The sequence below is a fragment of the Seriola dumerili genome, unplaced genomic scaffold, assembly GCF_002260705.1.
Source record: "Seriola dumerili isolate Sdu_G_001 unplaced genomic scaffold, Sdu_1.0 BDQW01000068.1, whole genome shotgun sequence".
Classification (NCBI taxonomy): Eukaryota; Metazoa; Chordata; class Actinopteri; order Carangiformes; family Carangidae; genus Seriola; species Seriola dumerili.
The window spans coordinates 17,687,070-17,710,398 of NW_019174323.1; the positions used below are offsets into that span (position 1 = coordinate 17,687,070).

At 45.1% G+C, this 23,329-nt stretch overlaps 1 protein-coding gene across 1 annotated transcript; it reads right to left on the reverse strand.

Moving 5' to 3' along the window:
* Positions 1-603: 603 nt before the first annotated feature.
* On the reverse strand, positions 604-22,344 carry LOC111219680 (ras-associating and dilute domain-containing protein-like). Its single transcript, XM_022742396.1, has 18 exons — positions 22,229-22,344; positions 21,332-21,534; positions 20,052-20,226; positions 17,698-17,930; positions 16,319-16,770; positions 12,086-12,382; positions 11,527-11,934; positions 10,506-10,543; positions 10,224-10,422; positions 8,990-9,085; positions 4,725-4,959; positions 3,713-3,886; positions 3,264-3,407; positions 2,970-3,154; positions 1,804-2,133; positions 1,502-1,609; positions 855-994; positions 604-697 (listed from the first exon to the last, which is right to left on the reverse strand). The coding sequence occupies exons 1-18, from the start codon at positions 22,342-22,344 to the stop codon at positions 604-606; spliced, it is 3,627 nt and encodes a 1,208-aa protein (XP_022598117.1).
* Positions 22,345-23,329: the final 985 nt, after the last annotated feature.

Genomic DNA, 23,329 nt, shown 5'->3' on the forward strand with positions numbered 1-23,329 from the left:
CATGGAACAAACATCACGTCCAATCAAAAAAAAAAAAAACTGAACAAGAACAGCAGCGACGCTCTGACAGAGTCGCCGCGCTTCAGTTTGTGAAACGGGTCGTGTTGCAGTGACGTCATCGCATGTAGGACTTGAACCGTCGTGTCCCGGAAACTGACGTCATCAGTGAGTAAACTCCTCATTAACAGAACGCTGCATCACTACATCAGTAATTATTATGATATGATAATGGGAACTACAGGCAGGTGACACATTAAAGGAAACATATTGATCAAATACTCATAAATACAACATGGAGAAACATAATGATGTGAATCATCATCTCCACCCCTCAGGTTTGAGACTCTCCACCACCATCACACCGTTCATCCGTCCAGAAGAGTTCAGAGAGGTGGGGGCTGTGAAACGAGGAACGCTGAAGCTTTATGTGGATTTTTTCTTTATCTTGTCTCTGTTGTAGCTGAACGCTGGTCCCCAGTTCCACCGGGACAAAGCTCATCTCATTAGTGCATGTCGTCCTCCTCAGCGACTCTGAACCTGAATATTCAACCAGCTCTGATGAGTGTGTCTGTGCTGCTGCAACAGTCTCTCAGTCTGAAACAGTCAGCAGTCAGTCTGTATGGCCTTTGCCATCCAGTCACATCTGGCCAAGAGTAACCTCAGTCTGTCTCCGGATGACTGGATCAGCTCCTTCCCACTGACAGGAACAAAAACACAGAAGAAGAAGAGGAGGAAGAAGAAGAAGGAGAGAAACACAGAAGAAGAAGAAGAGGAAGAAGAAGAAGGAGAGATGTAAAAACTGAGATCTGATATTAATTGTTAATCCTTCAGACCTGGACGTGAGTCCTCCTCACCTCTCGTAGTCCAGTCCGAGCAGACTGACTCCGTTAACGGCCAGGATCCGGTCTCCTGGAACCAGCTTCTCACAGCGAGCTGCAGGAGAGTCCGGGACCACGGCACGGATGAAGACGCCCTTCACCCTGAAGGAGGTGTCCTGGAACAGGAGGTCAAAGGTCACTGATGATGAATACTCACAATGACACTGTTCACACGCTGAGGTGTCATGTTCTCCATGTTAGTTCAGTGTGTTAGCGTGCTGATATTTGCTAATTAGCAGTGAACACACAGAACAAGTTTCCATTACGGAGCAGAACGTCTGTTTGACTGGCGCTGTGTGATCCCGCCCACCGCCAGTTTCCACACCCAGATATGAAACTTAGCTGCAAACACAGCGTGTCGCAGCAGTGGAAGCCAGCAAAAGAACTGGAACATCTGGGCAGATGTTCCAGTTTAGATTCTTACCGACCTGAAAAGCTGAATGATCAGAGACGGAGTAAAACGGGTAAAATGTCAGAGCTGCATGTGAAAGATGGAGACAGCTGAGAGCTCAAGACTTCAAGATGGACGCCAACAGGTGAGCGTTGAGCTGCAGGTAAAGTTAGCTAACCTCAGGTAATTAACACACTGTTAAGTCATTTGTTTAACGATCTCTGTCACTCACCCTTGTGTCAACCAGAGCAAGACCGAGTCCTCTTTCCCCTCGCTCCAGCTCCAGACTGAAAATCTCATTACTGCTGTCGTCATAATGGTCCTCCTCCTCCTCCTCCTCCTCTTCCTCCTGTTCCCCCTCTTCCTCTTTAATTTTCTTCATATGAGGACAGTCTGATGTCAGACGGTCCGCTCTCAGCGCAGACAGACACTCAAACACTAAACCACCTGTAAGAGACACACAGAGGAGTTCAGTTCATTTTCCAGCGGAAGAAAAGATGAACGGTGACGAGTGTCTGTACCTTCATCATCTACATCAGAGGAGCAGGGCAGCGTCTCACTGTCGGCCTTCATCCTTTTCTCCTGGTCTGTCTTCACCTGGTCCCCAGGCTCCACGACGTGGGGGGTGTTTGGAGGGGTGAGGAGACAGGACGGGTCCAGAGCCGACCTCCTCACCTCGCTGCTCGTCATCTCTCGGATTTGCAGCTCCAGATGTCTGAGCTTCTGGGACAGGAGGACGGCGCCGCAGGAGCTGAACTCGTCCAGGTAGTGGGTGGAGAGAGGGGAGGGGGGTGACGGGGGTGATGGAGGTAAGGCAGAGGGGGGTGGGTGGTTGTGGAGAGTCTCCTGAAGACAGGAACCACTCTGGAGGATGAATGACATCAGAACAAACACACATTTTAAATTTACATAATTTAAAGGAGCAGTCTGACATTATTATTATCATTAGCTCATTAGCTCATTAGCCTTGTCGACGGTTAGATGATGATGACGATGATGATGATGAAGATTGATATCACTCTTATGTCTGTGCAGTAAATATGAAGCTAGAGTTAGCATCACGTTAACAGATTAGTCAGAGCCACACTAGCTGCTTCTACTGCTTCCTGTCGTCATGCTACGCTAGGCTAACATCATCACTTGTTAATATAAAATATTCATTTTAGCAGCTTTAATGTTCTGTGTGTGGAATTTAAATTTTCTATCCCATCAATGGTACAACATCAAAAAATAAAGGTGAGTGATTTTCTTTTTCCTGAGAAGAAAGAAAGAAAAAACATTATAAAAATGATCGTGTAATCTCAGTGTTTAACTGATTAAAACACATTTCAGCCGAAAGAAGGAACAGTAAACTCATTTTTTCCCCCTGTGGAAATCTTTTTTTCCTTTCGATGGTTGTTTTATACAGATGATAAAAACAAAGGGCTTCTGTGAGTGATGCTAAAAGAATATTTCAACTCTTTATTGACTTTCTTCCAACAGTACAGGGAACGACTGTTCAGACACTCTGCAGAGGGCTTTTAATTTGAAATGACGGATACAGGAAGGAGACACACGAAGAGGACAGAGGACAAGAAGACAAAAAAAAGAGAGAGACAGAGAAAGGAAGATTTAACTAACTATCATTGAGTTAGATCTTTATCACCTGTTGGCGTTCACTCAGGTGTGACAACGCCCCCACCCCAGGTCGTTTCTCTCACCTGCTGCTGCCTGGTAGCTGTGACCTCAGAGGACCGAGGCTCAGGCGGAGAGGGGATGAACGCTCTGAGCTTGTCGAGCTGGTCCCTCAGACCTGGATCTGTTACAGCTCTTCTCACTTGGAGCTGGTACCCCCCCGCAGGCAGCACCAGAGGGTGGTGGGTGTCAAAACTCTCCAGGACGTCAGCTGAGGAAGGACAGAGGATGATATTGAAATAAAGAGAAAAGAAGTGAAAGATTGTACATGAGATGATGATATTCGTGACTGTATTCACCAGCCAGGGTGACGGTCTCACCGGTTCCATGAGCTGCTGCTTCGTCCTGAGCCGACGGAGTCCACATGTGTCTGCAGGGGGACGCTGGGCTGTACAGACCCAGCAGGTAGTTCAGCTGAGCCGGTCTCAGGGAGGGGTAGTGAGACCGCAGGGACGTCCAAGATGATTGCACACACACACACGCACACGCACACGCACACACACACACACACACAAAACACATGAAGAACACATCCGGTGAGTTGAAGCACCAGATTTTCCCACCATGACTGATCCAGTACTTCATCTCTCATGTCAGGTGACCTCATAAACAACAACACTCCACAGGAACACACACGAGATTTATTCTAAAGGAAAATTTACTTAAGTTTTATATTTTAATCTATTTCTTTCCCGCCATAAATAAATGCTACTATATATCTCTATTAAACCAGACCAGTGTGTGTGTGTGTGTGTGTGTGTGTGTGTTACCTGCAGTAAATTCTTCCTGGGTGTGGCCAGGAGATTGATAGCTGAGGAGAGTGTGTGTGTGTGCTCCAGTGCCGGTTCTCCCTGTCCAGCTGCATGGGCCCAGTCCAGGACCAGGTCCAGATTGGCCCTGATCCGTACTCCTCTGGACCACTGGTAGAAACCTGGCTCTGAGCCTGTGAACACACCAGGAGAAAGTCCTCTTTCAAAACCTCCTCCTTCTTCTTTCACTCTGGTTTCTCATCATGAAGGTCTGAATGTTTTTCTTTGTAGATGAATGTTGAAGTTACAATATGTTGTTTCTGAGTTGGAGCCGCTCTTGACTCCAGACAACCTGAGCACGCTCAAATCTATCATCTGTATTTGTGTTAAAAAAAAAGTAGATTTTTACCATAATCCAGAACTACCACAGCAGCAACCGACCCAAGCACTGAGCAGCCGTTTGAGCCGATCAACATCGGCCCATTTTCATTAAAATACATGATCGGTGGATCAGAATAAATACTTCTAGTCACCAATCACCTGAAAACCGATCACCTGTGATTAACACTCTGGTCTCTGGCTGAGAGAAGCGCTGTGTGCTGTGTAGTGTAGACCGGCTTTGATCAATGCGCCGGCAAGCGACAGTCCTCCAAAACAAAACAACATGTTGCCGTGTGGAACTTTTACAAAGTGTGTGAGACTGATATAATGTGATATAACGAGATATAACGAGATATAACAAGATATAACGCCAAGAATGATGGTTATCGGCCAATCTCACCTTGGCAAAAAACATGATCATGTTATCCCTACTACCAATGTGTGGTTCGTTTCTCTAATAAGAACCAGAGTTTTCATTTCCTGTCATTATCACAGTCTTGCGTTGTTCTGAGCTGCAGTGAAGGATTAAGTGTCAAAGATCGGTCAGTGTGTGGCTGTGACATATTTATTACACATATTATATAATGTAGATGTTATATACAGATTATATAGGTGTTGTAACAGAGCTTCCTGTGTGTAGGTCTCTGGTACCTCTCTCCATGAGCGAGTTGACGAGCGATGCGTTGATGAAGTAGAAGACGTAGCCAATCAGCTGAGAGGAAATCTCTGGATGGAGCTGACAGTCTGAGAGCAGCACCCAGGTCTCGTTCAGGACCTCCACAACCTGCTGGATCTCTGCGGGAACCTGCGGTCCGCTGCTGCTCTCACCTGGACTCTCCCTGAACGGGTTGCAGTCCAGGAGTCCAGGTAGGATGGGATAGAGGACCTGAGGAGACAGAGGTGTTGTCATGGGAACTGTGCGGCTCAGAGACTCTCTGCAGAGTGTTGATCATTCCTGTGGGTCAGTGTGAGGTTGGAAAAGTTGATGTTCTGATCTCTGGGATAACCTCAGACATGTAGCCCTCTACCCCAGACCCAGACCACCCACTCTGCCTCTACATGTCTCTTTGCTTCTCACACTGCTACAGGAGTTGATATAAGATTAGTTTTCCTCTCTCTCAGCCAAAGGTCCTCTCTGCTCTTCACAGCGAGCCCATACAACCGCGGCTTTGTTCGGGTTAATTGTACACAGACATCCCCTCTCCCCTCTAATCTCTCTCTTACACCCACCACGCTTCCAAGGCCAGCGCTGCCCGGAGATCCACATTCCTGAAGAGCTGAATATGGCTCATGTGGGCCTGGCACAGCTCTGAACAGGACTGCTGAGTGAAGAGTTCTGGAGGAATCCGCCCTGAACAGATCATCTTACATTTACTGTAAGGCCCCGCAGCCAGGGCCGCAGCCGGGGTCCAGCCGGGGCCCAGCCGGGGCCCAGCCGGGGGCCCAGCCGGGGTCGACTTAACACGAACAGTACAACGTAACAGCCGCAGCTCCCGTCACATGAGACAGTGGAGCTGGGTGAAGACTGAGCCAAATAATCCTGCTGTGTTTCTGGTTGGAAAATGTCACTGAGCGGAGCCAAGAGGACTCATTCATTCAATAATGCCAGAGTGACCACACAGCACCCACGGCACGTATCCTCCAGAGTGTGTGCTCGCCGCTTATTTCTGCTTTCATTGTGACGGGCAAGTAAAGGCACAGACTGACCACAACCCTGTTTAAGAGCATGTGTATTCATCAAGACACGTCTCCAGCAGTGGCGCCTTTTGTTTTCCATCCTGCAGTGATGACGCTCACATTGACGGCCCAGAGTAAACAGAGTTAAGACAATGTCACCACCATCAGACCGACTGCACCACAGTAAACACTGACACTGTGTCATCACTCTGCACTAAGTGAAAGGATAAACACTGGAGTAAATCAATAGGCCTTTAGCCAGGTTAGTCCCACTCTTGACACCGGTGACTGTCAGTCCAGGACAGATGTTGGTCAGAGCCTGCTGTGAAGTGACAGGTATAACACCTGGATCCAAGAAAAACTGACACTGTCCTCACAAAATAAAATGTGCATCCAGGATTTGTGTAAAGATCATCAAGACGTCACCCACAGGTTTCTAAAGCCCAGAGTGAGCTGCTCCACTGTCACCATCTTGGCAGTGTCTGACTCCGCCCCCTAACTCCCAGCTAAACCAAAAATGGTCAAAGAGGAAGGACGTGTGTGGAGCTGAGATTTCAGTGAACGCCAGTTTGTGGCAAGCATACACTCACCCATCCGTCACTCAAAGAGGCCACGCCCTCAATCCTCCATAACTTTAGTCCTTAATAAAATGTAAACAGGTGAGTTATATAAACAGGTGTAATGAAGGAGGACATTAGCTCTAGAGACCAAAACTGTTTTTGTACCAGGCTGTAAACATGTTTATTTCTGCTGTAAAGTTGGACATTTTAACATGGGAGTCTATGGGGACTGACTCACTGTTGGAGCCAGACTCTAGTGGTCGTTAGAGGAACTGCAGCTTCAGGTTCTTCAGTGTTGATGCGTCATGATTGAACTCTGTAGGAAGCTAGCTCGAGCTAAAGGTAATTTACCAACTTGTTCTGACCTGTTTTCTGTGACTGAAAATTTATTTTGATGCTCAAAAACAGATAAATTAACTTGTTAAAAGGTAAACTCGTCTAACTTTTTTGTTTTTTAGAATAAAGTATTGTTTTTATTTTGTATATCATTTGTTCACAGTTTTCAATCAGTCTTTTTTCTGTTTACTTTTCTACAAATACAAACTTGAATTTCTCCTGCAGATTTATTTTACACATATAAAGGTTGATTTACAAAAACAAACTTTAGCTTCATCTCTTTACAAGCGCAAAATCTTTTTGAACCTAATTTGAGCCCATAAATCATCATATCAAAACTTTGTCCAAAACCTTTTCATATTCATAAATCACTGTCACTGTGCTCTTAAATCATCTTTGTATACATAATACAACAGAAGGGTCAATCTAGATAAATGAGATGTATGATTCATATGTTTGTGGGCGCCTCGATGGCTCACCTGGTAGAGCGTGTAACACATGGGCTTAGTCCTAACTGCAGCGGCGATGGGCACGAGTCCGACCCATGGCCCTTTGCTGCATGTCGTCCCCTCTCTCCCTCCCTGCATCTCTCTATCTCTTACTATACTGTCAAAATAAAGTATGTCATTAATATTGGTTTTGATTTTTTTCCATTTTCCTGCAGACTTTATTTTAAGTGGGGAGTTAACGCGTATGCGGCCCCGGCCCGGTCGGGGAGGAATTCAGACCATAATGCAACACATCAATTCAACATCAACTTTAAATGAAATCCTGCAACTTAAATCTTCATGAACATGCTGTATTATACTCCTGCATTATTTATGGATTTACTGACTAACCACATCTGGAAGTCATCAGCTGCACCGGGCAGACTTGTTGAGAGAAATATATGCTGACTGAGAGGAGGAGTTAGAGAACCACATCCTCCTCTCGGAGCAGGAATGTGCTGTCTCAAACCTGCAGGACATTTAGGAACATGGAGGAATTCCTATAGTTTCCTCTGTAGAGATACAGTGTCATATTCTTCCTGAGTGGGGAGGAGGAGGGGGGAGGGGGCATGTGAAGTCCAGTTGGCAGGACCTGGGACCCTGGTTTGGCTGCTGCTCCTGTCAGACCAACACTGTATTAATGGTATCTGTGATGTGGCTCAGTGCTGGACATGGCTTTCTGCAGCTCTGGCCCCGAGCTCATCGACTGGGCGTAGCTGGTTTGGATGATCCTGGTCATTAGAGGGGCTGTGATTCTGCTTCAGCTCAGATACTAACTGAACGGTACGACATGTTCACTGTACGAACTTGAATAGATCAGGCTCCTCGTTAGAGTTTTCACCCACAGCTCCTCTGGAAATTTGTCTGAATCTTTCCGAGCTCAATTTCATGTAATGGGTTTGGAGCTTCAGCGAAACTGCACACAACTGGATTCTGTGGCTACAATCACATACCATGTTCTCTTTTTCCAAATAATACACTGTGAGAAAACAACAGGACTGTGCACAGTCAAATTCAGTATGTGAACTTCTCCTATTTACCTCCACAGACAGACAGCCGTTACACAAGAGAAGAAAATTATGTGGCGTCAGTGAAACTCTGGCCAGAAATTATTTTCTGTGAAGTTATTTTTTTGGGGCATTTTTGTGTCAGAGAGACAAGAAAGATATAGGACTGAGGGACTGAGCATTAATGGTACGTGCCTCTACCAGGTGAGCTACTGGTGCCCGAGGGATTATCTTTCCTATTACCTGAGTGATGATGTGATGCAGAGGAATGCTATCTATCTATCTATCTATCTATCTATCTATCTATCTATCTATCTATCTATCTGTCTATCTGTCTATCTGTCTATATGGTCAACACACGTGTTTGTGTGACAGTTTCAGAAAGTAAAACATGTCCAGTACTTCATCAGTATATCCAACCTCACAGCTGATCAAGTGAAATATTAGAGGCTGCAATGCAAAGCTTCTTTGGCAACACTTCATTCCTTCATCCTCCCCAACACACACACACACACACACACACACACACACACACACACACACACAAAGCCCTTGGTGTCGTGTCTCTCCCCCCTGTCATAATGCCCCCAGTGTAGTCTGGCAGTGAGGCTGTCGGCACATTAGAGGCTGTCAGAGCGGCTCACTGGGCTCTTTATTCTCTAATTATTTACTTTCTTAATCTACACATCATCATGAGTGAGAGGACTAGAGTCTGAAACTAGAAACTGGTGCACTGATATATAACCATCATTCCTTAGAGAACCATGACATTATATCAGTGCTTACCCAAATAAATTACTCTAAATAACACACACACCTTTAACCTGTGTGCTTGGGCATCGTCTCACCTTGGTGACGTAGTACACACACTGCTGGAAGGCCAGCATGACGACCTCCTCCAAAACCGCCATCGTTTCCTCACTGGCTGAACGGACACAGGACAGACGGAGCGACTACATGGCTGAAAGGACACACACACACACACACACAAATACACACTTATCTATAAATATCTGTAACTGATGTAGGTGTAGCTCAGCTCAGCTCCACTAAAATACTGAACATATCTTAAAGGTGCACAAGGTATGTTTTTGCCTTTTTTGGCGTCCATCCATCCATTTTCTTCTGCTTATGGTTGGTAATGGTGGCAGCAGGTCAAGAAAAGTGGTCCAGACGTCTCTCTCCACGGTAACACTTTCCAGCTCCTCCTGCGGGATCCAGAGGTGTTCCCGGGCCAGATAGGATATATAATCCCTCCATTGAGTTCTGGGCCTACCCCGGGGTCTCCTCCCAGTCGAATGTAGCCAGAAAACCTCCAAATGAAGGCGCCCAGGAGGCGTCCTAACCAGATGACCTAATCACATCAACTGGCTCCTTTCAAAGGAGCAGCGACTGTACTCTGAGCTCAGCTCCCTCTCCGCCACGGCGGTCCAGAACTGCTGATGCCGCACCAATCGGACTGTCAATCTCCCGCTCCATCTTACCCTCACTCATGAACAAGACCCCGAAATACTTGGACTGCTTCAGTTGGGACAACAACTCAAGAACCATGGCCTCAGACTTGGAGGTGCTGACTCTCATCCCGACCACTTCACACTGTCCCAGTTCATGCTGAAGGTCCAGGTCCGACGAGGCCAACAGAACCACATCATCTGTGAAGAGAGATCCAATTCTGATGTTCCCAAACCGGACACAGTCCCCAGCTCGGCTGCGACTTCTGATCCGGTCCATGAAACAGGATCGCAGACGAGGGACAACCTTGGTGGAGTCCACACTGAATATCTGTTAGACTTTGTACCGAGATCACGGACGCAGCTCTCCCTTTGACCGGGCCGGATGGTTCTGATCAACGGCTCCGATACCTCATACTCCTGCAGTGCCCCCCCCCACAATCTGGACAAAGCTGCCCCCGAGTCTTCAGACTCTGTGTCCTCCACAGAGGACGTGTTATTCGGGTTCAAGACGGACACAGACCTGTGATGGTCATGATTTAAGCTGATACAACATACAACAGTGCAGCTTAATTGGTCATACGGTCACATGACCATTGATTTACATACCTAAGCTCTCCGCCTCCTTGCTCTCATCATCTTCCCTTTCTTCATCCTCCTCCTGCCCCTGCTCCTTTCTGCTTCTCCATTCCAGAATAAGAGGTAGCTGGTACTGGATGAACTGCAGCAGCTCCAGACTGTTGGACATCCACACCACCAGGGGGCGCAGTCCTGAGATCACCTCGGGCAGGCTCAGAGGCTGGAGGTCCTCTGAGTTTGAGTCTTCACCACTGAGACTGTAGAACAGGATAAAAGATCTGCAGTGGACTGTAATATAAGAGACTGCTGAAGACAAACTGTAAAGTGCACTTACGCTTCAGGCTGAACTGCTGCCAGATCCTTAGTGTGCTCCTGCAAGAAATAAAGGCTTTGTACATCAGTACAGGAAACGTGATAATATCATGACAACAATGTTCATTTATAAGTAGGAAAACAATACTAAGAAGATGGAAGTTGAGACAAAAAGTATAAAAAGTAAATTAAAAAATCAATAACGGAAGATGCAAAGATATAAAAACAGATCACTACTGCACATTCAAAATGTCCATAAACGTGAGTTTTCAGGAGAATTTCTAACAGAAGACTTGGCAGCTTAAGCCCCCCCAGGCAGTATGATCCACATCCAGTATCTTTAATTGAAAACAATGGAGCTCTTATTGTTTATAATCTAGATTTTAGAACAGCCAATAGAAACCAAAGTCCTCAGGCTGCACCAGTGAAATGAAATCACTAACTCTTTAAAAAGTTGCCAATTACAAAACAAGTCTGGAGCAACTTGTTAGGGGGTGTACGGTCACGTCAGACAACACACCAAGGAATCATGTGAACATAACAAAGAAATAATAATGGCCTGAGGATGAAGTAAAAGTAAAAATGCTGCATCACAACAAACTGTAAACACAACGATAACTCCTCACCAACACATTGTTATGGAGAAATGTGTTAGCAGGTGCTTATTTACACATCCCGCAGACACTGAGCAACATTAGCATCATTAGCATCAAAATTAGCCACCTGATGAATGTAAGTCTGAGTAAGACTTCGTGTGAGACGCTTCGATCTGCGATTGTGCGTTTTCTAAAATTGATCTTGGGGCTGCAGCTCACTCTCAGAGGAAGGTGTTTCTGCTTTAACAGCACCGCACTGGACAGGTGACAGGTGTGTTACCATCACTGCTGATCGGAGCCGGAGCTGATAAATATCCGGTACCACTGCAGTCATGTCAATGAAGATTGAACCCTTTTCCATTGCCAACAAAAGGCCAATGTCAGCGGGTCTTAGCGGGTTTTTTGAGAAGCTTATGAGTGACCTATCATCTCTTTACAATAACTCACCCACATGACTCTCTGGATCCCACTGGCAGTGAGCAGCAGGAGTCTGCGCAGGTCCGAGGTGTGAAGACATGTGGACGAATACTGAACACACATACACAGCAGAAACGCTGCAGTCAGCACCGGTCTGTCTTTGACTCTGGTGCTTCCCATAGCAACGATCTCCCTGACGATGCGATCCTCGTCCTCTGGGTCATAGTTCAGAGTCAGGCTGTGGCCCTCAGGTGACTGTAAAAATGGGGGGCCCCTGCTCAGGGGCTCTTTGCTGCTCTGGGGGTCAGTGCAGGGGGAGATGCAGCTGTTGCAGAGGATCTTGTCTGTAGTGGGGCTTGTTCTAGTGGTAGAGGTGCTATGACCCAACATCCAGGGGACAGCAGACCAGCTGGGCTCAGGGGCAGAACTGTTCACCTCCTTCATTTCCCAAGAAACAAGAAACACAAAGATTGAAACAGGAGTTATATGAACAATATCACATTCAAAACACAAAGTTTAGCCTCTTCAGGATATGTTAAACAATGTGTGTACAATCTGAACTCATCTCTGGGATGGACCAGTGTCTCACCTTGTGCATCAAAGCAACCGGATCCTTGAAAAGAAACAGGTAGTGTTGTCCCAGTCCGATGACATCACCAGGATTAAGCCGTACTTTTTCTCTCAGGACTTCGCCGTTCCTCGTGACCACAGCATCCTGAGAGGGGCAGAGCACGGTGGGGCCGCCGGGGCTACGGCGATGGAAGCAGCAGTGTCTCCTAAGGATGTCGTTGGCGAACAGGAGGATGTCAGGTTTTGACCCATCTTCATGATCACTTCTCCGGCCAATGACAGTTTCGAGCCCCACAAGTAGGTAGATGAGGAAGTCCTGCGTGGAGAGAAAAATTATGAGTTAGCATTAAATCTGAGAAAATCTGAGTGGATATCATTCATTTATAAAGACTTTCTTAACCGCTTCTTCTCCTGATGCTCTTTTCTTTGTTTGTGTAGCCATTGTTGCTATCGCTGCTCATATGAACTAGCGTCTAAGCTAGTTTCTCCTAAAGTTTAAGTAAAGTTTTTTTATTTTGCCAAATGAATTAAATCAATTTGTCTACAGTGTGTAATGGTCCCACAGAAACTCCTACCAGCAAAGATTGGAATAGAAACATTAATCATTTGATCTGATGGTCATATAAACTTTACTGGAGCATTTCCATTTGATGTGATATTATATTTCTGTTCCACTATAATATTATACTTTTTACACAGTGCTTGAAGTGGGAAAAAAAGTGTCTGAATGGAATTAACTGGTTTGATTTCTGTGCTGTTCTCACCTGGGAACTGATTCAGTAACTGTAGTTGGTGACCGTTGACGTTCTGACGTGCTGACGTCAGTGTAGTGTCTCATCTCCAGTCTCTAGAGTTTCTGTTACTGATAGTTTATTGCTGCTGTCTGAACAGTTAATATTGCTGTTTTCTCCATCACAGTGACTAACTACCTGCTGTACATTTAATTCTGCTCCAGCACCCAGAGCTCTCTGCTCCTTTCACTAATTCAGTTGTTTACATGCTGTCCAGATCAGTTAGCTACTTTAGCTTAGCAGTTAGCGCTAGCTTCTCTCTCTCTCTCTCGCTCGGTGTGTCTTGAACCAACAGGTGAACGTGTTCATCAGAGTGCGGTGTTGTTGTAACTTCACTGTAGAGGATTGTGATGTTTACTACAGCTTCAGTGACGTCTGCTGTCTTACCTTCGACACACAGCTCCGCACTTTCACCTGACCCGCAGAGTCAGTGACCAACTGCGTACACAGCAGCCTTCAACGTGATAGGCTATTACTCGTGACGTAAACCAATCAGATGGTGCTGTGGGCGGGACATCTCCCGACAAGTTTTTTTTTACAAAAACAAATCGCCCAGATCCTGGAACAGGGAGTGCAGAAGAGTCCCGGCAGCTAGTGAGAAGTTCCGGTACGCAAGAAAAAGTAACGGTACACTAAAGACTAACATAAAGAAGTGCCGGTACCGGCCCACTTCAATCACTGCAACTACATTTAGTTTACATTAATTAGTTAATTGGCAGATGATTTCACATGTGAAACATATGATCATAAATTATGATTCATTGTTGTAGATTTAAGGACCAAACTGTTTATAAAGTGGTTGAAACGAGCTGTGTACGGTGGCCCTGAGAGCTCAACACACAGCAGTTTAAGAAAACACATGAAAACAGAAAAAACATGAGCTGCAAATACTCACAACACAACAGAAGTGTTTCCAGGGGAACGAAAAAAGTGATGAACTCTACTGGGACACATTTGGGTTGTGTCTGAAATCACTTCCTCCTCCCTCCTCCCTCCTCACCATGGACAAGGGCTTTACACTGAGCTCATTGACACAATGAAAAAACTCTTTCAGACACTCAGGTCATTTTCTCTGAGCTCTTTCTTTCAGCACAAGAGCAATGCATGATGTATATGTTGCTTGGTTAGTGACCACTGATTCTTCACTATTTTTCATGATGCATTGTGGGATACTATGAGTCAACAATGTCGGGTATAATAATCAGTCCCAGCCGGGTTTGTCACTTTTATGTGTCCCCGGTTGTCTGTGCTGCTTGCAGAGTGTCTCTGTATTTGTGTTTTCTTCAGCAGCAGTGTGTTGAGCTCTCAGGGCCACCGTAGCCACGCCTTAACCAGCTAGTGTAAGCAACATCAAGATATTGCTTACACTTTTAAAATGTATCAGTAATAATTATCAAATCATATTCTACAATAATCTGTAATTACACATATTCTAAAGGGGTCAATCCTGCATAATACATACTTTCACTTTTAATACTTAAGCACATTAGCTCCTGTTACTCCACTGAAGGATTTCACCACTTTAACTGATGTGTAAACCTCCTGTGTGTATTAAGCAACTTCTGGTCAAAATGAGTAGAAAAAGTAAAAACCTGGAGTGAAACTGAGTCAATGTTTTGTTTCATCAATCGCTGACAAAGAGCAGAAAATCAGAGACTGAATATTTAGCAGCAGCTACATAACAACAGTCCCTTGGTTAAAGCTCCACAGTCTGATCATGTGGAGGTATTAGAATTATAGTCCTGATCCAAGCCTGATTAAACAAAGAGTGTTTTATCAAATTTAGTGAGTGAGAACAATGAGCAGGATTATTATGTTTGACATGTCTCTTTTCCAACTGGACAGATTTAACTCAACACACTGGCAAATAAACTCCCTCTGATAAAACCCTCAGTAGTCAGAATCACAGCAGAGTGTGTGTGTGTGTGTGTGTGTGTGTGTGTGTGTGTGTGTGTGTGTGTGTGTGTGTGTGTGTGTGTGTGTGTTGTCCAACATTAAAAACCACCAGTAATCAGTCAGGAAGCAGAGCCTGGTTTTGTCTTTCTCTGTTTCCTGATCAGTGTTTTGACACTACATTTACTTTATGACCTTTGTCGTAATGATTCTGCCTCCGTCTCTGTTCACACTGAGACAACAGGCTGATGGCGGCAGATTTACCATCAAAATTTCACACCAATCTTTTAATTCAATGGCTCCTTGATTTTACGCAGAGGCAGACAGTAGCAGGACTCTTGTTTCCAGCTGATGATCTGATCACCGGCTGAAATGAGGACTGCTGCTGGCAGTTTGTCAGTTGTAGCTAAGTTAATTAAACTAATGTTAATGTTTCTTTATAACAGAATTTGACAACTTTTAAATGAAAACTATAATTCTCTTAAATAAACACTTGACCCTCTGATCATCAAATCAAGTGTTTAACCTTGTTCACCTGCAGTGAACCAATGACAGTCTCATAGAAACAGATTCGGGTTCATACGTCACAAACCTAAGGAACCAATCCTGTCACCTTGTGGGGACGGGGGGCGGGGCTAAATACACCTGAAACCATGTCAGTACAGAGAGAGAGAGAGTTAGCATTAGCACAACCGCTAACACTGTGTCAGCCACTGCCAGTTACAAGCTAACAAACAACATAAACAAATAAAAGATGCTAACTGTGCTAACAGTTCTGATCCGTCTGCTAGTCTCTGGTTCTGGTCTCAACAGACTCCTCCTCTGAGTCTGGGTCTGACTGAGGCTCAAACATGTGGCTGAGTCTCTCTGATGTTTCCTCCTCTAACCATCTTGATGCTCTCTGCTCTTTCACCTGTCCACCTGGAGCAAGCAGGTGGTGGGCGGGGCTTAAGGCCTGATCCAGAGTTCCAGATCTATTAAGACTCAAGCTAATGCATATCTGGCAAAAAGTCAGCAAATAAAGGAAAGATGTTTCAGTCCTATGAGTATGACAAAGACCATATCTTGTTCTAACGTATCCATGTTTGATTAGCTTGCAAACTTTTTGTCATATTTTTTTAATGTTGTGTGTTAATTTTCGACATAATAAAATAAAAATCTTTGAGGGCGAGGACCAGGGTGTTTGTTAAAGATAACATTAGCTGGAGTGTGAATTTCCTAAATCCAGCTCAGGACACAGTTCTAACTGGCCTAAACTTTGATAGCATCCAGAGCTGTACCTAGATAAACTAGTTAATGATGTGCTCCCTTGGAAGGAATGCCCGGTTACTACTGTTGGCGGTGAGCTAGTTAGCTGAACGTGCTAACAGTTGTAGCAGATAAAGACAATGTTCCTTACACTTCTGCTGCTGTGTTGTTGGTTCTGGAGAACAGTACACCCCCCTCCACATTCTTTAAACAGAGTGTCACTATCACTGCAGCCACATTCACACCACCTCCACATGTGGAGCTAGACAGGCCTGATGAGTCGTGGTAGGTTTGCTGAGCTGTGTGTGTGAATGAGATACCTGTGTGGGGCTGCAGCCCTGCAGCAGCAGCAGGTACGGACAGTCGTGAGGAGGGTGAATGGCGTACTGTGTGGCGTTATCGTCGCTGCTCTCCATCCCCTCCCTCTGCGACTCCTCTCCTTCCCGCTCGCCTCTCGGCCTTGACGGACAGAGGGTCTCTGTTTTGGCCTGAAACCCCTGGGGGGGAGTTTCCAGGCTGTGAATGTGATTCTGTTCTGGGCTTGTTTTGGGGCGCTTGCAGCTCTGCGGTGACGTTTGATTCAGGCCCTCGCCTCGATCCTTCACACACTTATCGCGATCTGCGTCCTGTTTGGTCTCTGTGTCAGAATCTAAAAGGTCCATCTCACTTTTGCTCCTCCACAGTTTGTGGCTTCGACCCACGGTCCTGTGTATGAGGGTGGAGGTCACTCTGGAGCGGCTCTTCTGCAGCTTTCGAGCCTGAGCATTGATGCCTGACAGGGACATGAAGAAGCAAATAAGAGAGTTGGGAATGCTGTTAAAGCCGTGGGCTAATTGAGCAACTATACATTAAGCACAAGTGTAAAGGAATGTGGTGACAGGGCAACACCTGTTTTTTTTTCCTGAGGTATGGTAAGTGTGTGTGTGTGTGTGTGTGTGTGTGTTTGCTCATTTGAACATCATGTGTTTAGAGGAGCCCCACACAGAGCTCAGGAAAACAGAGTTCAGTGGAAAGAATGACAGAGCTCATGGAAATAAAAAAAAAAAAAAAAGTTCATCTACACAGCAGGCATCCGCAAGCTGGCACTGATAGAAGCTATCACAGGCTGCGTCATTCATAAAAGCAAAGCACAAAACAGGACACACTCTCACACCATGACCACAGCTGTGTCAACCTCAGCCAGGGCCTCCAGGAGAAACGATAGTGGGACTGACAGACAGCGGTCCGCCCTGCTCGTTAGGCAGAGCCTGCAGTGTTTGCGTGAAGCGGCCGTGGAAAGTTTGGGGTATTTTTCTGTTGCATCATTCTTTGTAAATATCAGTGAAGAGGACGTTTTATAACATTTAGTTTAAACAGAGGAGACGTGTAAGTGGAACAAGTTTAATTAGATCACAGGATGTCTATAATGGTCATTAAACTTAAAGTTCCTCAGACCATTGTAAAAGCAGTGAGGATGAAACATGAGCCCAAATTTGTCACAGAAATTGAAAAGAACAAACAAAAAGAAATTGTGGAGCTATTAAATACAATTTGGTCTGTGTGGCTTGGATGATTTTCTCTGGAAAAACAGCGTGCCAACAAACCACATTTTTACTGTGAGAGCTTTAAAACTGGATTTAATACTGACAATACTGACTTTATTTCATGGTAAAAACTCCACCCTGAATCAGGATGTGGTCCCTACAGACAGACACTCTACCAGCAGTGATGGTGTCTTTGTCTCTGGACGTCTTCTCCTCCACCAAGCTCCTCCTCTGGATCTCGAACCGTCTCGCCAGGCCCTCTCTGGGTTTCCATAGTGACTGCAGGAGGAGGGGCTTCTCGTTGTCGCCGACGACTCTGAACCCTTCCGTCCTCCACTGATGTTCGCTGATGGAGCCGATGGCATCGCAGAGAACGTAGGACTCTGCTTCCTCCTTGCCCAGACCGTACCTGTACAACACAGTTGGTTTACAAATTCTCGTCAAAATGGTCAAACAGCTGGATAAAAACAGCTGGATAAAATTTATTTAGAACTTGAGAAGCATCCCTGTACTTTTGGAAACTTCTGGTTTCTTCAATTGTAAATAACAGTGTCTACTCTGCTTAAAGTCCTTGTGTAGGATTTGAAAATTACAGACTCCTAACAGTGCTGCTCACCACTAGTCATCCATTCCCCCGAAAGCTTCTGGAAGCAACATAGACACACCAGTTTCTCCAAGACTGTCTAATATAACTCAAAATATATGAAATAAATAAAATAATAATATCAAATTCAAAATAATTTGAAGGCAGCTATGATTACATAACAATTTAACCAGCAGAGGAAGACTATGAGATGGACCCACAATTCAATGCATTCAAGGGTTTTATTGCTACAGTCTTAGTCGGTGACCAGTATCTTATGGCAGCTGATGTTAGCTAATGTTAGCTAATGTTAGCAGACTTGAGATAGATATTGCTACTTGTGCTATTGCTGCACTACGTATTAGCATTTACCATTAACTGGACACAGTGGCTGCTGTTAAGTTAGAAAAAGGCTTGCTATGCAAACCAACACAACAAGCTGTGAACACAATATTGATTTATTATCACATTATAAAGTCAATACACTGAGCATGTTAGCGAACAGTTACAGGAGTCATGTTTCCTATGTAAGTCCAGTATTCACTCTACGTTTGGTCCTACTAAGCTAAACAATCAGTTATATTCCAGAGCCAAACAGCAGATAGACAGTTAGTTAGTTGCTAACTGTCTATCTGATGCTCAGAAGGTTTATCAGAGCTTTTCTGCTAAAAATAAAAAAGAGATGTGGAGAGGTGCTGTCAAAGCCGTGTCCTTCTAACCAATCAGAGAAGGCTAAAGTCAGGGATGGGAGCTCACAGCTGTCAATCAATACATGCACATGCACTACACAGCTTCTGTGGCTTCAAACTAGCATTAGCTACCAGAAGCAGTCACTGCGTCTGGTTCACAGACTAGCTAGCTCCTGATTCCTGCATGAGCTGAGACAGTGAACACGACGAGGATGTAGGGCGGAGCACAACAGAGCAGGAGGAGAGGGAGGGGTGGAAAGTGGTTTAGTTTTGAGTCTCATGCTAGTGCTAGCTTGATTTTCAGAACTTGCATATTGTAGCTTTAAAGTTGTGGGCTGTAAAACCAAAGATGCTAAAAAAGCATCGTAGAGCTGAGGGGAACTGAAGTCATGTCAGACTCTATTGGTTCATCACTACATGAAAGTGCTTTAACATCGTACATGGTCATTACATCCATTATCAATATAAAAATACTGATTAATGTAAAACACTTTAATATGCAAACATTTAGAAGCTTTGACTCACTGGAGGGTTGTTTTTTAGCTGTTTCTCTTTCTTGCTAATCAAAGTCATATCTTATCATGATATTCCATTAAACCAGCATGTAAGAGTCATAATGTACTTAATGTATTTACTCACCCATTACTGACAACCTGATATTGATATAAATGTCACCGCTGCAGTGTAAACTTTTACTGAGGGAAGAGAAAATGATTCACTCTTTCCTCCACAAGCTGAATACTTGTATTGAACATTCCATTATGTTTTTGGCTGAGACGAAGGCAAAGCCTGACAGACGCTCACCCTGCGGAGGGGCCGCCTCTGAGCCGTGGCCGACACTGGCTGCCTCTTACACAGATCTGTGGTCTGCTCCAGACCTTTTCAAAACTACTAAATGAACTACTTTACACACACACGCACACACACACACACACTGTGCACATTGTACTGCAATTATGACAGACAGAACAAGCTGACCTTGTTCATCTGAAATATAGTAATCACAACAACATGAACATGCTAACCTTTCATCAGCCGTGCCAAACTTCTGTGAAAGACAGACAGTTCTGACTGATTTTATAAATATTCATGTAGCACACAAATATACTGCAGCAGAGGAAGCATGTGGACGGACTCGTATCTCACCCTGAATAGAGAAACATGGACACACATACAAAGAGAGGACACATATGGCAGGCAGATACTCACACTCACACTCACACACACTCACACACACACACACACGACATGGTCTTACCGTTCCAGGGCCTCTTTGACCAGCTCTTTTGCACTGGAGTGTGTGGTGGCCAGGACGCTCTTGTAGTGAGCTCCTTCACAGATTTCATTTCCAAAGATCTTCAGGATTCCTGGAGCACTAATCTGATTGGACAGCTCAGACGGGTCGTCCGCAATCAAAGGATCCGCAGAGATCACTGTGTAACACGACAGAGGAAAGACGTTTCAATGCCGGGGTTAGTTGTGGTTAATGAGCACAATGATAGACATTTACATACAGATAATGTATGTATGTGGCCTTACAACGCTGCTAACATCTGTCAGCGATGTGAAAAGGTACAATTGGTATTCACTCCCGAGTCAAATGATGTAGTAGTCCCTGGTATTTATCGGCTCCGGTTCCGATCAGCAGCGATGGAAACATGACACCCAGGTGAACCTAGGCTGTCAAGCATGGTGCTGTTAAACCAGAAACACCGCGCCTGCACCTTCCCCTGAGAGTGAGCAGCACCGACCCAGGGATTAGACAGATCCATGTTACCAGACTGACCAGCAGCTAACGGCTCACTGTCTGAATCCTGGTCGCCGACGACCAGTTAGAGCTAGAGCTAACTGTGTAGGCAGTTTGTATACAGTGAAACAGAGGTGCGTACCAACAGGAGTAGTGTCATGCAAGACCCCATGTTGAAATCTAGCAATTACCATTACCATGTGTATAGACATTTGTATGTTACTATAACAAACGATGGTTAGAGGTATTGCACTGCTATGTATTTACCAGATCATGTGATATGTCTCCCTTATTTTTATTTCAACACAATGTGAAATTCAGTATCAAAGACGTTTATCTCAATACTGGTTTTCTTTGTTTAGCCTGATCAAGTCCCACCCACATACATTTTGGTTTTTAGTTTCTTGAATGGATCAAGAAAATTATTGCATCCTGCAATTCCTATAATGCAACCCATAACCTTCTGTCAGACCCTCCTTGTCTGTTAAACACTCAAATCTTTCAAACTCCACCTTGTGATGCAGATTTCCTGATATAAATTTATAGTCTCTAAATCTCCTCCAGAGCCACAAAAGAAAACCGTTCTCTCAGGCAACTCCCTGCGACTAGTAAACTGACCGTAGTGTATAAAGTCTGTGGCTCTTTTAAAGTGAAATCTCAAAAAGACGCAGCAATGATTTATTAATGTAAAATACTAGGCGCAGCACCAACAACCATTTCTCTTTCTCTTCTCTAATCTTTCAGTGAGAACCAAGTGCCAGCACAGATAACGTAAAGACAATGTGACGTACTGCTGCCTTTCCTGGCCTGGATGGACAGCGATGACCTGAGACCTGCCGTCAGAGCCATGGAGCCTGGGCTGGAGGCGGGGCCGCGAAGGAAGACACCTGAGAGGCGGTTGGTATGGCGACGGATGCTGCTCTTGCTGGGCTGTCTGACGGCCACTCCCTCGGCTGACCTGCTGGTGGATGAACTGCCGGTGGATGAAGCTGATCTGATCAAAGAGGGAGAGTCCTCGATCAACACCTGTCCTGACTGCGAATTCCTACCAGCAGATCTGTACCTTTACCTGCGACTCTGACATCCTTACAAGGAGAACAGGACTAAGAACAATGATTGATGCTCCAGCAAAGGATGAAGTGAAGTTCAGTGGAAGGAAAAAAAAAGAAGCATGAAAAGAACTTTAACCATAAAATATTGTGTAAGTCAACACAGAGCCGTCCAGCCTGACTCACCTCTCCTCCCTCAGCTCCCCTCACAGCATGAATGAAATAATGAAGTGTTGTTTACTGAAACCAAGCTTGTAAGCTTCTTATCGCTGGTTCAAAGGTTCTCTGCAGTGACGCCACCACATGGATGTAAGAGATTTAAAAACTTCTCATTAAGGATATTAGTGAAAATATTAAAGCTTTATGATGGAATGATGAAGATGATGGAGTGAAGGTCATTTTGTAGTTGTGTGTGGCAGTTGAACGAATGTGTAAATATATTAAAATGTTGTTTTCAGATGTATTTCCTCTCCTCCTCACAGTGGACTGACTGCTATTTCTCAATTCATTTAAGAGCATAAAAAGAGAGTGACACATTCTCTACAGACAAAAAACAATAAAGGTCTATTTCCTGGTCTGAACATCTCAACTCTCACAGAACTCAGAGGTTGTGTTTGTCGCCCAGTTGTTCACACTCACTGCTGAGAGCCATCACTCGTCTTCCTCCCCAGCTTCACGAACCGCCTCTTCGGGGAGGCTGCAGGTAAACTCGGCGGTCTCGGTGGAAGAGAACTCAGCTCCTTCATCCGGTTCATTCCTGTCCGCTGCACCTGGATGCTCCTGTTCAAGGGAAAGTTTCTGTAAGTGAAGACAGGACTGCTCCTACATGTCCCATCAGCCCGTCACGCTCCCAAACCGCTTCGCTTCATTCCTGGGATGTTTCATCCGGGACAGGCGGCAGAGAGCCGTTCAGCTGCTGCTTCATTTTACAAACTCTGGAACAGACGCTGCAGATGTTTCCAGCCCTCATCCAGCTGTTGTAACCAGGCTGTTCGACTCCAGCTACTCCCACTCGCGCGGTGTCTGACAGGTCAGATGGGTTAAATAAAGCTGAATGACAAGACTTCAGAAAGATCTAATCACAGTCTGTATCATATCACATGCAGGCTGAGGCAGGAGGAGGCAGTTTGTTTCAAATTCATAACGAACGCGCTCTCCAGATGTGCGTCCACGGCGCAACTGCCTGAAGGTGCCAAGTGCACATACCCATAGGCGGAGCGAAGGGGGGGGGGCTTACCGGGCTCCAGCCCCGGATGTTTTCCCAAAAGCACCCAATCTTATATGAAGATTATTATAACATTATTTACATTTATAATTTCAACTTGGTGTCACTTCCTCTCAGTCTCTCTGACTGGACCTGCAAATCAATGGAGCTCTGTTAGTACTGTACTGGGGAAATAGACATTTACAGGTCACCCAACAACTTGTGGAGCATTTGGGCTTTACCCAAAACACTTGAGAGCAAGGGGAAAGGACGGGACAACCTGTGGACCAGGAGAGGAAATAGGAATAGGAGAAGAGGTGATGAGGGGAGAGAAGAGAGAAGAGGAAGTCTGGATTTGAAGAGTGGAGAAGAGAGTAGAAAGGGAGGAAAAGAATGAAGGCGAGATGGATGAAACGAGATAAGAAAACTTGTGCAGGTGAAGAAACAGGGATGGGTATGGAGGTAGATTTGTCTCAATATCATTTATGTGAACTGATTGACAACCAGTGAGTAAATGTGTGATCTGTAAATATAAA

Bases quoted from the DNA above. Each gene is read 5' to 3' on its own strand.
- LOC111219680 (XM_022742396.1), bottom strand. From the start codon at position 22,344: ATGAACCGGATGAAGGAGCTGAGTTCTCTTCCACCGAGACCGCCGAGT. The intron at 16,771-17,697 runs GTAGAGTGTCTG...TGTCCCTGTCAG, and splicing joins CAAAGACACCATCACTGCTG to GCATCAATGCTCAGGCTCGA. The intron at 1,610-1,803 runs GTAGATGATGAA...CAGGAGGAAGAG, and splicing joins CGCTGCCCTGCTCCTCTGAT to GAGGAGGAGGAGGAGGAGGA.